The 17,291-nt window shown below is 42.6% G+C and overlaps 1 protein-coding gene across 1 annotated transcript in view; it reads right to left on the reverse strand.

The window, feature by feature from the left end:
* Positions 1–9,979, reverse strand: part of enpp6 (ectonucleotide pyrophosphatase/phosphodiesterase 6) — a gene marked incomplete at its 5' end in the record, with an annotated part of 35,326 nt that extends 25,347 nt beyond the window's left edge. The window contains 2 exons of the mRNA XM_080746490.1: positions 8,141–8,382; positions 9,918–9,979. Of these exons, the coding sequence (XP_080602616.1) occupies positions 8,141–8,382; positions 9,918–9,979 (304 nt within the window). The remainder of the gene's footprint in view (positions 1–8,140; positions 8,383–9,917) is intronic.
* Positions 9,980–17,291: the final 7,312 nt, after the last annotated feature.

The following is a 17,291-nucleotide window of genomic DNA, read 5'->3' on the forward strand; positions in this document are numbered from 1 at the left end:
TTGTCTGTCTTTCTTCTCTCGTCGTGTGTGTGTGTGTGTGTGTGTGTGTGTGTGTGTGTGTGTGTGTGTGTGTGTGTGTGTGTGTGTGTGTGTGTGTGTGTGTGTGTGTGTGTGTGTGCGCGCGCGTGTGCGTGTCTGTTTCTTTTCAAAACACCAACTTCAGCACATCATCACAGTGGGTGCGGCCCAACGCTGGCGGCCCATTGGTCCAGACACACTGTTGTGTTTGGGGCTTAGCGCCGTCTGCACACACGCACGCACACACACACACACACACACACACACACACACGCCGCGCACACACACACACGCCGCGCGCACGCACGCACACACACACACACACACACACACACACACACACACACACACACACACACACACACACACACACACACAACGGTGTGGTGGAATACTGGATCAATCAGTGAACACTCATGTCAGTGGTTAAGGTAGTTCTGCCAATAAACCATAGTTTATTGCCATAGATAGACCATAGTTCTACTGCTCTGCTACAAGGACAAGTAAAGCTGAACCATAACAAGCCAGGCTGCAGCAAAACAACAGTTATCAGGCCTCTACAAGTCATATCATAATGTATTAATATTAGAGATCAAAGCCCACAGTACAGCCAAGGTCTCTTCAAAGGAGCAGAGGGAGAGGATGTCGGCAGGGGCGTCAATTGGGTATGGCAGGGGTATGCAGCTGCCATACCCTGGGTTCAGGGGGGAGAATAAAAGTTACTTTAAATATAAATCCACGAATGTCTCTTTGTCTATCTGCACTGGTTATTATGTTGTTAAATGACAATAAAATCACTACAAATGCAACATTTAACAAAATGGTCACTTTAACAAAGTATTATATTCTCCACACTTGTATTCTCCCCAGCTTGACAAAATGGTATATTCCCAGGTTCCGCAGGTCAGCTGCACAGGTGCAATTCATTATTGTTAATTGTGGCACATTTACTAACATGCCATATCCATCCCAAGAAACCGTATCATCCCTGTTGCTAAAGTATGGCAACAAGACTGGTGTCTTGCACACGTGCGAAGGCGCGCGTGCTGCAAGACACCAGTCATGTTGCCATACCTTAGCTTTTTCTGAACTGACGCCACTGATGTCGGTTGAGCGGCAGAGACCTGGCCTGTTGGAGGGGGCAGGGTGTTAGGGACTCACATGGCAAAACTATGGCAGAGAAAGTTACACTCAGGGCTGCAGTAGGTAAATAAAAGATAAAAACACGGGGCGTGTCATAGAACTGAGTCATGGTGGAGGTTTAGAGGAAGCAAACATATCAGATGTCAGTGTTTAGTCCACAGATACACTAACCCTAACAATACTGTTAACACACTGACAGCCAAATCACCCATCATAGCCCTGGGACCAAAACACTGTAGGGTGGGTCCATTTGGTTCCATGTGTACACTCTCTGGTTCTCAATTATGCATGTAGCCTAAAACAGTGTGTGTGTGTGTGTGTGTGTGTGTGTGTGTGTGTGTGTGTGTGTGTGTGTGTGTGTGTGTGTGTGTGTGTGTGTGTGTGTGTGTGTGTGTGTCTGTCTAGTGTGGGGATCAGCAACCCGCGGCTCTAGAGCCACATGCGGCTCTTTAGCGCCGCCCCAGTGGCTCCCTGGAGCTTTTTCAAAAATGTATGAAAATGGAAAAAGATGGGGGGGAAAAATATATATTTTTTGTTTTAATATGGTTTCCACGGTTTTTCACAATGTCTGAAAAAAAAGACTTTTGTCAGTATTTAAAAGTAACTTTTATTTTACCCCCTGGACCCAGGGTATGGAAGCTGCATACCCCTGCCATACCCAATTGACACCCTGGGTTTCCAGGGAGTACCCAGTTGGGAGTGAGCGAAAAAGTGCGATTGCATTACTTCTGGAGAAATTAGAGGAGCGCAAAGATAGATTTAAGAAGTGGATTGCATCTCCAAACTCCACTACTGCTGCTAGTTTTGTTGCAGCCCGGAAGAAAATAAAGTGTGGAAAACCATTCACAGATGTTAGCCTACTTAGTCATTTTGATAGTTGGCTAATATAGCTAATATAGACACTTACAGCATGTGTTGCCTAACTTGCCTTCATTATTAAGGCTTATATAAGGGTTTACATTTTTTGCGGCTGGTCTAGTGTCCCTGGTCTAGTGTCTGGGTTGCTGGAAATGAGCTACTAACCTGGGTAAAATGTGTGGGTCTGGACTCTGGGGACCCCCCAGGGGTCCTTTGGATGGAGATATATCTACAGGTCTGTAACTCTGGGGGCTGTATTTTGATTGTCTTAAGTACCAGCTCTTATGCCTTAACGTAAAAGCCTGTCCATACTGTCTCCGACCACTCTAATTCTCTATAATTCTAGGAAATGCTTTTCAGAAGATGCGAGTGACGTCATTTTGTCATTGAACCGGACCTTTCAGAGATTAAAACGGTATTAAAATGGGGGTCCGCGGCCTCGGGCATGTCGGGCTGGGGGTCTTCGGGAGGATAAAGGTCTTAGTCTGAATGGCTGGCACAGAGAGAGAGAGAGAGGAGTGAAGTGGGCAGGAGCAGAGGGCACTGCCACGTTCCACCACTCACATCTGTTACTGTCTGTCACTCAATGGAGACATTCATCTGTCTCTCTGAATGCAATCCATCAACCAGGGGTGTAACGATAGATTTTAACAGCGATTCGATACTTGGTTAACGATACGATACATGGACGATATTAGTCCGATATAGTAACTATTTAGCAAAGAAATTAAATCAGTGTAAAACCTGTAAAAATCTATTATTATGGAAGTAAACGCTGTGATTATCTAGCAAATACATGGACATTATATTTCAACACATATGGACGAACCCACCTTGACATGAACACAGAGATTAAGCACATTTATCGATAGACCAAGAGTAGCTATATGGAATGGAAAGGTAATTAGACCCCTCTTTTTCATTTTCCTTGCTAAATACAAGGCACAAATACTTCGTTTCCAAACAATAAATTATTTTCATTGCAAAACGATTCGATACCGATTACCGCATTTTAAAATGATACGATACGAAGCCAAATAAAATATGCCGGTACGATATTTTGCTTTTGCAAACGATATAGTATCGTTACACCCCTACTATCAACCATCCTCTCTCTCTCTCTCTCTCTCTCTCTCTCTTCTATTAAAAGGTGGTGACTGCCAGGTCATTGTTCTGCAAGCAAAGCATGAGCACAGGACAGCCCGGGCACTGTCTGTCACACGCTGTTCTACACACACACACACACACACACACACACACACACACACACACACACACACACACACACACACACACACACACACACACACACACACATTTCACAGATTGTATGTAAATAGTCCCTCATTATGTTCAGTGTTGACTGGTTGTGCATGAAGTGTACTATCCATATTCACACTGTTGTTCAAAGTGCAAACATATATAGAGTTAAAGTGGTTGAAGTCATTTAGCTGGGGGACCACCTGGAACCCCCTCGAGGACCCCCATGCCTGGAGCTCCAGGGCTGGGAGGGGGGGGGGGGGGGGGGGCTCTCGTCCCTAGGCCTGTCACAATTATTACATAATCATCTAATCGCAATTATTTTGTCATAATCGCCAACATGTTGAACTAATTATGTTCATACATTTTCAAACATTTTCAAAAATAGTGGAAATAGCAGGTCTACAAGCTCACAATGCGTCGCGATGCAACGCGCAGTGAGCTTGTAGATCGTCTATTTCCACTATAAATGTTATTGTTTAAGTATAACGTTGTCAAATATGTCAGTCATTTATTTGTACGTATATTTAGGTTATGTGTCATATCTGCCATGTGTTACTTCAAAGCCTACAAGTCAAACAGAAATGTAATGTAAAACACAATTAAATCGTTAATCGCAATTATTTGAGTGACAATGAATCGTCCTGTAAAATGTCATAATCGAGACAGCCCTACTCATCCCATCTGGTACCCAGGAAGGGTGAACCTTCGGACTGGACTGAGTCAGAAACTCTCGGTCCCTCACACAGGAGCTGTCACACACCAAGTCTGGTCTGCGAGATCCCTGGGTGCTATCAGATGCCCCATATCACCCTCCCCGGCCTCCCTGTCCCGAACACACATAGACGCCCGACAAGGGCGGATGCACCACTGAGGATTCAAACTAAATGCTGCATTTATATAGTGCCTTTATCCAAGACACTTAATAGAAATTGTGCATTACATTCACCCATTCACACACCGATGGTGGAGGAAACCATGCAAGGCACCAACCTGCTCACCAGGAGCAACTAGGGGTTCAGAGTCTTAGCCTGGCGGGGCCCGACGTCATACTGTGTTCACTCACTCATTCCTTCCACAGTATAACGTCTGGCCTTCCCGGCATAGGCAGCGAGTATCCTGATTATTTTCTGATCGGGGCACAACAAAAGTAGTCTTCCTGACAACAAGTGAAAAGCTTTCCCTGATTGGTCCATGTGTAGACGGTGACGTAGATGCATGCTGCAGCATTTTCAAAACAACAATGGCTGCCCTCGCGATGCAACAAGTGTAACAGTTAACGCTCTAACGATAAAACAAGCAATAAGTGCAGTTATTTCAGAGTTGGAATCAATTACAACAATTAAAAAGGACCACGGGGGATGCGCTAGCGGAGTTCATCGGCCGAAAAGACGTGTTTGTTTGCCGTTCTTCCGACTGAGAGATATTTTGCTACGCTGATTGGTTAGAGTAGTCTGTCTGTCAAGGCAAGTACTCCCACCCACTTTTCAAGCTGCCAATAGGCCGAAGGACAGACGTTATACCGTGGAAGGAATGAGTGAGTGAACACAGTATGACGTCGGGCCCCGCCAGGCTATCAGAGTCTTGCTCAAGGACTCTTTCACACTAACTCTGGGGGAGCCCGGGATTGAACTGGGAACCCTTCGGGAACCCTCTGTGTTCTAAGTCGGCGACTCTACCCCATAGCCACTGCCGCACCATACATTTTGTTACATTTCTTGATCACTTAAGCCATACATTAAATACTGTACTTTGTGGTACAACAATTAGGGAAAAGTGCAGATCTACAAACTCACACAACCTGTCCCGTCGTGACTTGTGTGTGGGATATCATGAGCAAATCCTAGCCTGGTGTGCTTCAAATACATTGTTCTCCAGCGGTTTAATGTTTGCACTTTAGTTAAAGCATTATCTCTCTCTGTATTCAAGGGCCACTGCGTGCACTTTGAACAGATGGCCTCCTGACACCCCATATGACCGCTGTACAGCGTTTATTGGCAGTATAGAGTTACTGTTGTGATAAGAGAGGGTCAGACACTGGAATGCAACTACCCTAAGGACTGCTTCTTTTCACCACTGCCCCCCCCCCCCCCCTCTCTCCCACACAGTGGAGATTAGCCATGCTCCGACTCTCTTTAAGAAAACACTCCAATTCTCTCAGGCTTCTGCCCAAGAATTAACAAGATTCCTGGGCAGGATTTCCCTCCAGTGAGTCCAGTAAGGGGAGCAGGGTGCACTGAGGACTATTAAAAGGCCCCATTTACACTGGCTGCCAAATCCAGCCTGAATCAGATCTGTGTCACATCCAGATTGGAAGGAATATGATTTGTTTAAATGAGTCTAAATGCAGACAGGTCACATGGAATCTGCTTTTTACAAATGTGACTTTGAGCCACATCCAGAGGTGGTTTCAGATCTGATTCAAATCTGATTTACAAAGATGCATCTCAGTCTGAACGCAAGTAACCTGATCTAACCAAGAGCCAAGTCACACATCAAACTGTCCAAAACGTCAACAACCCAAGCACCACTGATGTCATTACAGAGTGTGAGAATTGCATTTTGACTTACGAGAGTGCAAGGGCTGTAATGAAAATAAAACAGTAGTTTTACACTACAGAAGAAATGGCGAGCAGCATTCAGTTGACAGACAGAGAAGTTCAACATCTCCTAGCACTTTGGTGGGATGGGCCTACATGCCAAATGTACAGGAACAAGCAAGCAAGGCAATGTCTTATATGCAATCACTGCGAGAGAAAGGTCATGACGCCTACATGGTTTCCATGGTAACCAAAGCAGATGGGTTGACCCGTTGACGTTGTTAAAATCAGTCTGTGAACACACAGATCTGTTGCAGATGTGATCTGGTCACTTGTACTGTGAAGTGTGAACATATAGCCTATATAAGGGGTCTTCAATGTTTTCAGGCCAAGGACGCCTTAGTTGAGAGAGAGATGAAGCAGGGACCCCCACAACCTGTTCATAGATTCCATATAGTTTCATCGTTTGAAAGCACAATCATCAGTGTATTTTGGATTCATGTCAATTTGTCTTTTTAGATATTTAACCACATGAACCATCAATAATACATAATAAACTTGACCTTTCACTCCGTACTTAGGCTGCTCTTTTTCCCCTCTACACAAAACCTCTTTGCTGAAAATAGCTGCGAGGCATTGTGAGCTTGTAGATCTGCTATTTTTGGCTACAGTTCTCAGAATATGGACACTAGGGTTCAAGTTATATAAAAAGGATTGGAAGATTTGGAGGACCCCCTGTAGTAACTCTGAGGACCCCCTAGGTCCTGCACTGTCTGCATGTAACCTTGATGCCTGACAACTGTTTCACTCCAGCAGAAGGTGTCATATCACTCCAATTCCGGCTTCTTTGCACTGGCTCCCAGTTAATTTTAGGATTCAGTTCAGGGTCCTGGTGCTCACTTTCAGAGCCCTGCATGGCCAAGCACCTGAATATGTGACAGACCTACTAGAACCCTATGTACCCAGCAGCAGGGCCGGACTTACCATTGGGCAAAACATTTTTTTTATTTTTTTTTAATATTTTTTGCACCCCAAAAAATGTAGTAGGCATGATCGCGAAATTCCATGTTTAACCCCCATACCAACCCCATCTTTCAAACATGGCAGCCATGTTTGTTTACATTTCAAGAAAACATAATGGCTGCTAGCTCATGAATGCCTGAACGGATTTCCATTCGGATTTTTTTGTTTGAAAGCTGTGAACAGTGTGCACACATGTGGTGCATGATCTAGGCATGGGCGTGCATGATCCGTGCACTATTAATTACATGGAAGTCTATGGAGAGGGAGGCAGTGTGGAACTTGTAAGCCATTTTGAAAAGACCCTGAATGTGTTAATGATGACATTTTAAAGTATTGCTATCCAAATAAAGTGATATTTGTGTTTAGTTACTGTACATTTTGTTTTATTATGGTAATAACATTAAGAGCTTCTGCTCTGCTCGCCGCACTGCATGTAGTTGCTCTGAAAGCTTAGTGCAGTCTAAAGCCCGCCCACTCTATGTATCCGGTACTTCGCGTGTGCGGTACTTCGTGTGTGCGGTACTTCGCGCGCGCACAAGGGCCTCTTTATTTCCCCTTGCCCAGGGGCCTCATGTCATATAAATCCGGCACCAGGGTCTACTGGTCATTCCTCGAACAAAGTTAATCACCAAAGGTGATAGAGCCTTTCAGTCTGTAGCGCCCAGACTTGGGAACGCCCTTCCGCGTGGCCTGAGAGCTGCAGAGTCTGTGGATATTTTTAAGAACCAGCTAAAAACACTACTGTTTCAACATGCTTTTGGGGAAAGTTATTGAATTTCTCTACTTGTGAAATGTACTGTACTTTGTTTGGTTTTCTGTTTCTCTGAGATGCATTGTATATTTCTGTTTTGTTTTTTCTGCTTCCTATTATTTGCATGTTTTTATTGTGCTTGTTCCTGTTCTATGTAAAGCACGTTGTGAGGTATCTCTGTGATAAGTGCTATACAAATAAAATTGACTTACTTACTTACTTACTTACTTACTTACTCCTTTCACTTGTAGGTACATATTGTATTGTACTTGTATTATATTGATTGATTACAATTTACAATGTAGGCATTTAGCAGACGCTCTTAATCAAGAGCCACTTACATTAAGCAGGTAGGCTAAAATACATCAATATTGTAGGCCTACTCTGTACACTTCTGCTTTGGCAATGTAAACATACAGTATGTTTTCTCAAGTCAATAAAGCCCTTTGAAAGAATTGAATTGAACTGAACTGAATTGAACTGATTTGAACTGAACTGAATTGAATTGAATTGCATTGAATTGAATTGAATTGAATTGAGGACCTACCTGTCATTAAGGAGTAATAGTTGGGGTATGACAGACTGGGGAAGTCAGGGGTCAGGTAGTCCACTTTGACCCCGCTCTCCACCAGCTGTCTGAAGCCCGGCAGAGCGTTCAGGTCGTCCATGTAGTCATAACGGAATCCATCGATGAGGAACACCAGCAGAGGAGCACCGGCACCAGCAGCCTCTGCTGTCCGCAGCAGGAGCACCGTGAGCGGCAGGAGGAGCCCGGCCAGCCCGCTGCTGCTGCTGGAGGAGAGCATGTTGTCTGTCTGTCTGTCTGTCTGTCTGTCTGTCTGTCTGTCTGTCTGTCTGTCTGTCTGTCTGTCTGTCTGACTGACTGACTGACTGACTGACTGACTGACTGTCTGTCTGTCTGTCTGTCTGTCTGTCTGGGAGACTGACTGTCTGGGAGACTGAGCTCTATGCCGGCTGGCTGCCTCTGAATTAGAATGCAGGCGAGGGGCGTCATGTAGGGTCATCAGGGGATGGACGGCGATATGCCACCCCCTGGTGTTCACATTTAAACATTACATTCACTTAATATATTTCATTCTCAACCCAGGGGGGGGTCCCAAAAACTTAATGTGCAACATTGTTTTCTCACTCAACAGTAAACAGACCAACATAAAGATTAAAGGAGTAGTTCACCCCCAAAATGACTTTTTTTCCTGTTGATTACTCAAGCTATGAGACTTGAGTTCAATAATATATTTTTGTATTTGTCGCATTCCTACGACAATAATTTGATTACAATAAATTCACCCCCATGCTGATTCCGGATGGGGCCCCAAATGCACTGTTAAAGAGGTGGTGCCATAGTTTAGTACTTTTTCTGTTTTGTATGTGTCTATGGAGTTAACATTACTCTAATAGAACACCGGGTAGAGTTATAATGTGCAAATTTGCCTTCCCTGTGTATTGTTGGTTACTTCCTGAAAGTCAAAAGGCCCAACTGAAAAACACTGAGTAAATGACATCATAAACTCAGCCCCTCCCCTTTTACCATTCACCCAACACTGTGGGTGTGGCTAACGTCAGCTGGGTCACCACCCACCATGACAACCAGGCATACTCAATGAACTGGTGGGCGTGTCCACATAAAAACATAATTTTAACACTTTCTGTACACTTTTTTGGAGAAAAAAAATCTTCCTCCTAGTATAATCATACAACATGATCATCATGTTTTAGGGCGGGGGAGGATGGGGGGGGGGGGGGGGGGGTGTCATGGCACCCAATCTTCAATGAAGCAGTCAATCAATGATAGTGCTTCTCCTATCTGACCAGCAGAGAGCACTGCTTCTCTTTGAATTGTGGACAGAAACTATTCTACTTATATTGCGGAGTCCAAAGGTATGTTGACATTTTTCTTCCACACGCACGCAACCACGCACGTGCGTGTGTACGTGCACACACACACTTGCATGCATACACACACGGCGTGTGCGCAGGCCCCCCAGGCATGCTTACTCTAGCTGGCGCCTATAATGACTATTATTCAGCAGTAAGTACAACATGTTCATGTTCTCTCTGCCCCTCCTCTTCAGACAGAGCTTTTCTTCTTCAGATTCCCCTGGCCTGGAATAACGTGTTCCTTCCACGCACTACGTCCAAACCACCCTGTTAGAATGCCCGACTAGCGGCTGGAGGCAGTACAGGGGCCTTGGTTTAACCCAAAGGTGTATTTACTCAACAAAAAACAACAAATATGACTTTCAATCTTTGTTTCAAACATTTGCATGGTGGCTTTCCACCCCTCAGCTCTCTCTCTCTCTCACCTGTTGGTCACTGGCAGCAGCCTTTTATACCCAGGTGAGCTAATGAGTCTGGACTGCTCCATTCCAAGCAAGGGGTGTGGTGTTGTCTAACCCTAAATCTGGGTTCAAACCTGGTGGCACGATTACAAACATGAATGCAAAGACGAGAGGACGCACGACCGGGCACGGCGCGAATGATCCGAAAGGGGCGGCGTGAACGACGCAAACGGTCGCCTTGTATCTTCGCCCTACTTGGAGCGACCATCACTTCACTCCCACTCCACCCATCGCGTCCTAACAGCCAATCAGCGTTGATGCTGTCCGGAGACACGGACATGTTTTTGGAGTTTGGAGTTTTTTCGCCTTGATTCCAACAGGACACAGGACATGATTTTTTTTAATGAAGCAAATAAAAATCTGTCCACGGTGTTCATAAAAGCCTGATTAGACGATAAAATGACCAAAAGTTATTTTGAAAGTGGAATATCCCTTTAACATTATATCATCACTTGGTTTAGTAACTTTAGTTAAAGAAGGAACAATATTGACTGCATGGTTGAAATGACTGTAGACCGTCGCAGCGGAAGTGGATTCCTGGGGTCACTTAATATTCCCCATTCATTTTCGCCATAGACTTTTACAAATATATTTATAACAATTATGTTAAGCCTTGAACCAAGCCATCCAGGATGGAGGTGAATCATGATCATATAACCTTTGATCCTATGTGAAAACATATTTTAATATTACATTATTTGATATACTACATTTAATAACTACCCTTTGTTTAGCGATTTTCAAAATGTTCTTTTCATAGAAAAAAAAGGTTATATGGTCATGATTCACCTCCATCCTGGATGGCTTGGTTCGAGGCTTAACATAATTGTTATAAATATTTTTGTAAAAGTCTATGGCGAAAATGAATGGGGAATATTAAGTGACCCCAGGAATCCACTTCCGCTGCGATGCTCTGTTGAGGTGAAAGTTTGAAACAGGCACATGTGAACTGGTGGAACTGCACACATTGCGTACGTGACATACAGCCTGTATTTGTGATCAGTGAGATACCTTGTTCAGAGAAATTATGAACTTCCTTGAGACCGTATATAAAGGCTTTTTGGGAGGCTGGGTTTTGGACACGGAGGGTTTATGCCCTCCGGGGCCCTTTTGGGCCCTTTGGGGTCTTTTGGGGGATTATTCTCTTACACCTTGCTCAGTCAAGCAGTCATGTGGTTCCACACGGAGGAAGGTAAAAATGACTTAATTTAAAAGGGGTACATTTCTCTATTTTGAGATTAAGCTTTCGTGTTCAATATTTTCAGGAAATGTGTACATTTTTGGAACTACCAAATTTAGACTGGCCTGTAACTAAGGCTAAATCTAATCTAATGGAACCTCCTCCTTTTAAATCTAAACTCAGAATTATTTCAGAACAAGCCTAATTTAAGGCATTGGTACATCTTAATAGATTTGATTTCTATTATTTTTTTATTTGCATTTGTATTGTTAAATACACATTTGTAATCCCACTACATGAACCGAGCAAATAAAAGGAAGCTTTTAAACTTCCAAAAAGCCTAATTTGCTGAATTAGTGCTATAAAGATCATCTCTAGGAAGCAATGTCCTCTGTTAGTATCTGAATTCCACACGGCTGTTACATTACTGATACAAACTCACACTTCACATAGTATTTAGTGGTGAGTACATTTTTCTGGACAGAGTAGGACAGGTCATCTCATAATCTTTGAGGGGGGGCACCCGCTGGCCTTCTGGTCCGCCAGGTCCGGGCACATACCACTTAGTCATTGACACATAGGCATGGATGCCTGGCGGCATCGCCGGTTCGATTCCCAATCCGGACGACCTTTGCCGCGTGTCATGCTAGTGAATGCTAACCTGGTGAAATGCTAACCTGCCGACGCTGGTGAGTAGCTAACCTGCCGACGCTGATGAAAACAAGCGTTATATACCGTTTTCATCCATCTTCTCCAGTGGGATCACCATAATCAGTCTCTCCCCCCATTTCCTGTCAGTCTACTGTCCTATCAGTGTCACAGTCTTGCCTGTGACATCATCAGGGGACCTCCTGTCTGAAATGTACACACTGCTCTTGCGCAATCCAAGACGGTTTACAGCTGTATGTTGTAATCATGTTGTTCTCATGGACATCCTTGGAAAAGACAGCTTGCTCCCCAAGGTCTTCCTGAATAAACAAAGGTCAATAAAAGGTCACTGCTCAGTGGCAGTATAGGTAGCTTCCCACCAGAGGGCGGTGTTTCTCTAGCTCCTTCAGCTCAGGTCACTGCAGTAGGCCTACATAAATAACATTTCCATCCACAACACCCAATACAATATAACACCTTGACATTGATGTCATATTACAGTATGGAAATATATCAATCTTTCCCCCTGAGACACAGTATGTCAAGAGAATATCTGTTTCCATTATAGGACAGATTGAAAATAACTTTATACATTCGGCGTTTAACAACGTGAACCCCATCCAAGAAAGATAGAAAGAAAAGAAAAAGACCATCACTGCATTTAAAGTAATCAACACATTATAACCTCTATCAATGTGTTTGATATTCATGTTTGATATCCCAATCCCAATTTAACAATTTAATTACAACATTATGTTAAATGACATTTTGACACTTTTGACATCCTTATTTTGGGATAGCTTCAATCAGAAGAAAGAAAGAAAGAAAGAAAGAAAGAAAGAAAGAAAGAAAGAAAGAAAGAAAGACAATCCTAAATAGTGGAGACAATAGCTGTTCTACAAGCTTGTAATGAGTGTACTGAGAGGATAGTAACACAGATATAACAGGTCTATGGATAGTAACATGTGCTACTTTTCAAAAGCGGTGCGTGAAGCCCCGCCCCCACTATCTTACCCTTAACACATGTCAAGTCGAAAGATAACTGCAGGCTACAACATGCAATGTCTCTTTGTGGCCAGCAGAGGATAACATGGGCAAAGACATGAGTTTTCACAATTCAATAATTAAAAAATAAAACATGTTTTGAACTAACCCCTTTCCATGGGAACAGTGAGGTTGTAGATGTAATGTGTTGATCTATTTGTGAATACCATACTTTAGACATTCCCGTTTTAAATCATAACTGTCTTGTCTTTGGTGGGTTTTGAGTTGAGTGGCGAGTATTAGACCAGTGGTTCTCAAAGTGGGTCTATATGTTGGCTATTCAAAAATAGCAGATCTACAAGCTCACAGTGCTTGTACATCTGCTATTTGTTTTGACACAGCCAAAATAAATATCAATGTGGAGGTCCTTGACTTGAAAAGGTTTGAGAGACACTGTTTTAGACCCAGCATAAGAAATGTCTTCTCATGGATTATAGATGGAGTGCTGTGATCCCCCCCCCCCCCCCCCCCCACAACATAATCATCAGGTATTATGAATATACTTTGAGAAAGATTTCTTTCAAAAAAGTGTACAGAAAGTGTTAAAATTATGTTTTTATGTGGCCACACCCACCAGTTCATTAGGTATGCCTGGTTGTCAGGTGGGTGGTGACCCAACTGAAGTTAGCCACACCCACATGGCTGTTCCTGGATGGTGAAAAGGGGAAGGGATGATATTATGATGTCATTATATCAGTGCATTTCAAAAGGGCCTTTTGACTCAGGCTTTCAGCTTTCAGGAAGTAACCAAAAATACACAGGGAAGACATATTTGCATTAATTGCATATTATAACCACACCTGGGGGTCTGTTAGAGTAATGTTAACCCCATAGACGGGTGGGTTGGGTATAACAGATTAGGACTTGGACCAAACAGAAATGTTTTAGTAGTGAGATTTTATTATTGCTTTAATCCATGGACTTCTTTCATTGGATGAAAACATGGACAGAGACAGACAGATGTACAGACAGAGACAGAGGGACATAGAGACACAGACAGATAGACAGACAGACAGACAGACAGACAGACAGACAGACAGACAGACAGACAGACAGACAGACAGACAGACAGACCCCACTGAGCATGCCGTCTAAAAGTGGTCTAATAGTGGTATAGATTTGAACGTTTTTTAGTCGTCTAAACTTAGACTAGACGACTATTAGACATCTATTAGTCGTCTAGACAACTAAAAAACTTTCAAATCTATACCACTATTAGACCACTTTTAGACGGCATGCTCAGTGGGACAGACAGACAGACAGACAGACAGACAGACAGACAGACAGACAGACAGACAGACAGACAGACAGGCGTACAGACAGAGACAGAGAGACATAGACAGAAAGGGCAGAAAGAGGAGAGAGAGAGACAGCTGGGTCCCATGCAGGGACCTCCCATCCAGCCGTTCCCAGTCTACCAACCAAGATAACTATAAAGAAGGTAGAGTCACCAAAACGGCTGGGCATCCGCCATTGACGCTCATGGGAGCCAAAACTGGGACCGGAAGTTGTGTGAACTGCAATGGAGTCCATGGCAGAAGGATGACAGCCAGCTGGACCATGCTTGTGAATAAATTATTTCTGAACGTTTGTCTCTTTTGTCAGTTAATCGGTCCAGGAATATAAAAGAATGCATATCACAGGTTGTTTTCCAATCAATTGTTTTTTTATGTGCACACTGTATAATTTTATTGAGGCATCTAAACAGCGTCATCCTCCGTCATGTATCGTTTCTGGTAGTGTTGCCAGGTTCTGAGAAATAAGCAACCAGGCCTAGGAAAACAAGACCAAAATAACCAACCAGGGCCAGGCAGGTACTAGGCTTTTATGAGCACTTACTGCTGTATTGAAAATAACCATCAACAAGCTAATAGATCTGCTAAGAATTTGATAACTTTCTGCATAATGAGCACTTTCTATATTGGTACTTTTTAAATATTTTATTTTAATATCATTCATTTTTAATTCCTGAGTTTAACTTGTGAGATTATTTCTAAATTGCTGTATTGATTGATTACTTACAGTTTGCAGAGACAGGTACAGAGAAGTAGGCTACAGTAGGCTACAGTACAAGTTCTGCTAAAATTATTTTTCCAAAAAAGTACAAGTAGGCTATGGCTTGTTTCCATGGGGTCCTTTGTACTCAATTGATCGAAACGTTGATAATATTGATGATACTTTTACTCAAGTAAAAAACGTTGGTACCACCACCACCACTTAGAACCACTGGTTAAAACAATAAAAATCCCATTCCCTTGTTACTGCATATCCTATGCAAAGTAGCCTACTGTGCTCCATCGGTCTCTTTCAATGTTATGAGATACATAAAGTGGCTTAAAATAAGACGAAAAGCTTACTAGGATCTCCTTTTAGCTGACCTTGTACCAATGATTAGGCTACAAGTAGGCCTACTGTCATAAAACTGTACGTTTTCCAGGCTGTTAATACATTCTTCAATCAATAAAAAATAAATAAATAAGCAACTTGTTCACTTTAGAACAGAGGTCTTGATGGAGCAGATTGAACATTCGGGTAGGCTATATTCATGTATGACATTGTGTTTCATATGTATTTTTTTTAAACATGAATACATAGGCATACCTTATTGAGAACAATGTCAATAATACTATCAACAATGTCAACCTCCGCGGACCCCCTGGGGGTCGTCGACCCCCCCCCCCCCACACACACACACACTCCCAAGACGCCACCTGCAATAACCAATATTTACAAGCAACTTCACAGACAAATAAGTCCAAAGTCGCTTATAATAAGCACACATGGCAACACTAAATCCTTGGCACGTTCAGAACGTACATTGTACTCTTTAGATACCTCTATAAAATTGCACAGTGTGCACATTGAAAAGTAACATAGCAGAAAAAAAGTTTTATATGATGTCTTTTATTTTCCAGAAGTGATTATTTGACAAAGGTCTAAGACAGTCAGAATAATTGTTTGTTGTTGGTTTGTTCATGAGCTTCTCCACGGACTTCCATGGAATCCAATGCAGGCCACCAAACTTCCGGCCGCAGGTCTGGCTCCCATGGTGAGACGAATCTGCCGTCTGGAATTGCATGATAGCGAAAATGACGTATATGTCCCTACCTTGTTTTTAATTTCCTTGCTACCAACCAGGAAATGCCTTTATTGTCTGACCTCTTGACCCGTCAGCTCTGTCCCCATAGGCCTACTTGAAAGCCTTAACGGCGCAGCAGATCTACAAGCTCACCTCGTGCCGCGGACGAGACGCGTTGTGAGCTTGAGGGTCTGCAGTTTGTTTCATGTGACACATACTACTACTGTATATGAATCTGGTTTTCTTTTCTTTTTTTATTATTATTATCTGGAGACCAAAAAGATCACATGACCCACTGCACAAGATATTCAAAATAAACAAATAAAAGACGTTGGAAAGTATGCTGTACAGAAGTGGTTCCTCCACTCAGTAAACTAATACTTATAGTTGAGAGCTTGTACAGTAGACCTTCATTGTTCTTTGTTTTACCCACCACTCTGCTAATGTTTATATTGTGAGCTTGTAGGTCAGCTATTTTCACTGTTATTAGAAAGTGTCTGGGCCTTTAATGACATCACTCCAAACTGAGGATGCCAGGGTTGTGTTGAAGTGTTTTTTATTATTAATAAGTTGGAGGTTAACAGGTGAACAGTTTTTAATTAGCTTGATTGAATATTTAGATATTTGATGTAAATGTTACCAGGCCCTCCAGGCCCAGGGCCTCTCCCCACACACACCCATTGTCACTTCAAACTTCATTTTAACCATGATAGATTCATTAAAAACACCCATTACCTTAATTATCGATAACTTTTTTCATTTATTTTTAATAATTATTATTTTTTATTTAATTTTTTCCATTTTCCCAAATAATTATTAAAAATGAATGAAAAACGTTATCGAAAAAACATGGCCTGCTCACGTATTAGGAGGGTAGTATGAGTCACCAGAAAAAATAATGTGTGTTTTTAATGAATCTATCATGGTTAAAATGGAGTTTGAAGTTACAATGGGTGTGTATGTGGAGAGAGGCCCTTCCACTGCTCCCTGTTGAAAGTGGAATATCCCTTTAAATCAATAAATTACTGTAGGTCATACAACATTGACACAATAGCCTCCCTAACAAATGATGAATGACACACACACACGCGCGCGCGCACAAACGCACGCACACACAATAGACGTACACAAATGATTAGTCTGTTTCTGTGTTTGCATCAAATCCCCATTTTATTATAGCCTAGTAGTTCTTGCACCATTTTTTCAGTTCAATGTAATGTTACAAAGTCACCTTGTAACTCTGTCTTAAAAAGTGCTATACAAATAAAGATTATTATTATAATATTGTAATGTTATTATTAGGATGAACACATAGCTACGGCTGTAAATAGTTACACAATGCACACCCATATGTTGTCTGCTGTCTTTAGCTCGAGTTTAAAATACT

The sequence above is a fragment of the Nannobrachium achirus genome (assembly GCF_963921795.1).
Source record: "Nannobrachium achirus genome assembly, chromosome: 17".
Taxonomy (NCBI): Eukaryota; Metazoa; Chordata; class Actinopteri; order Myctophiformes; family Myctophidae; genus Nannobrachium; species Nannobrachium achirus.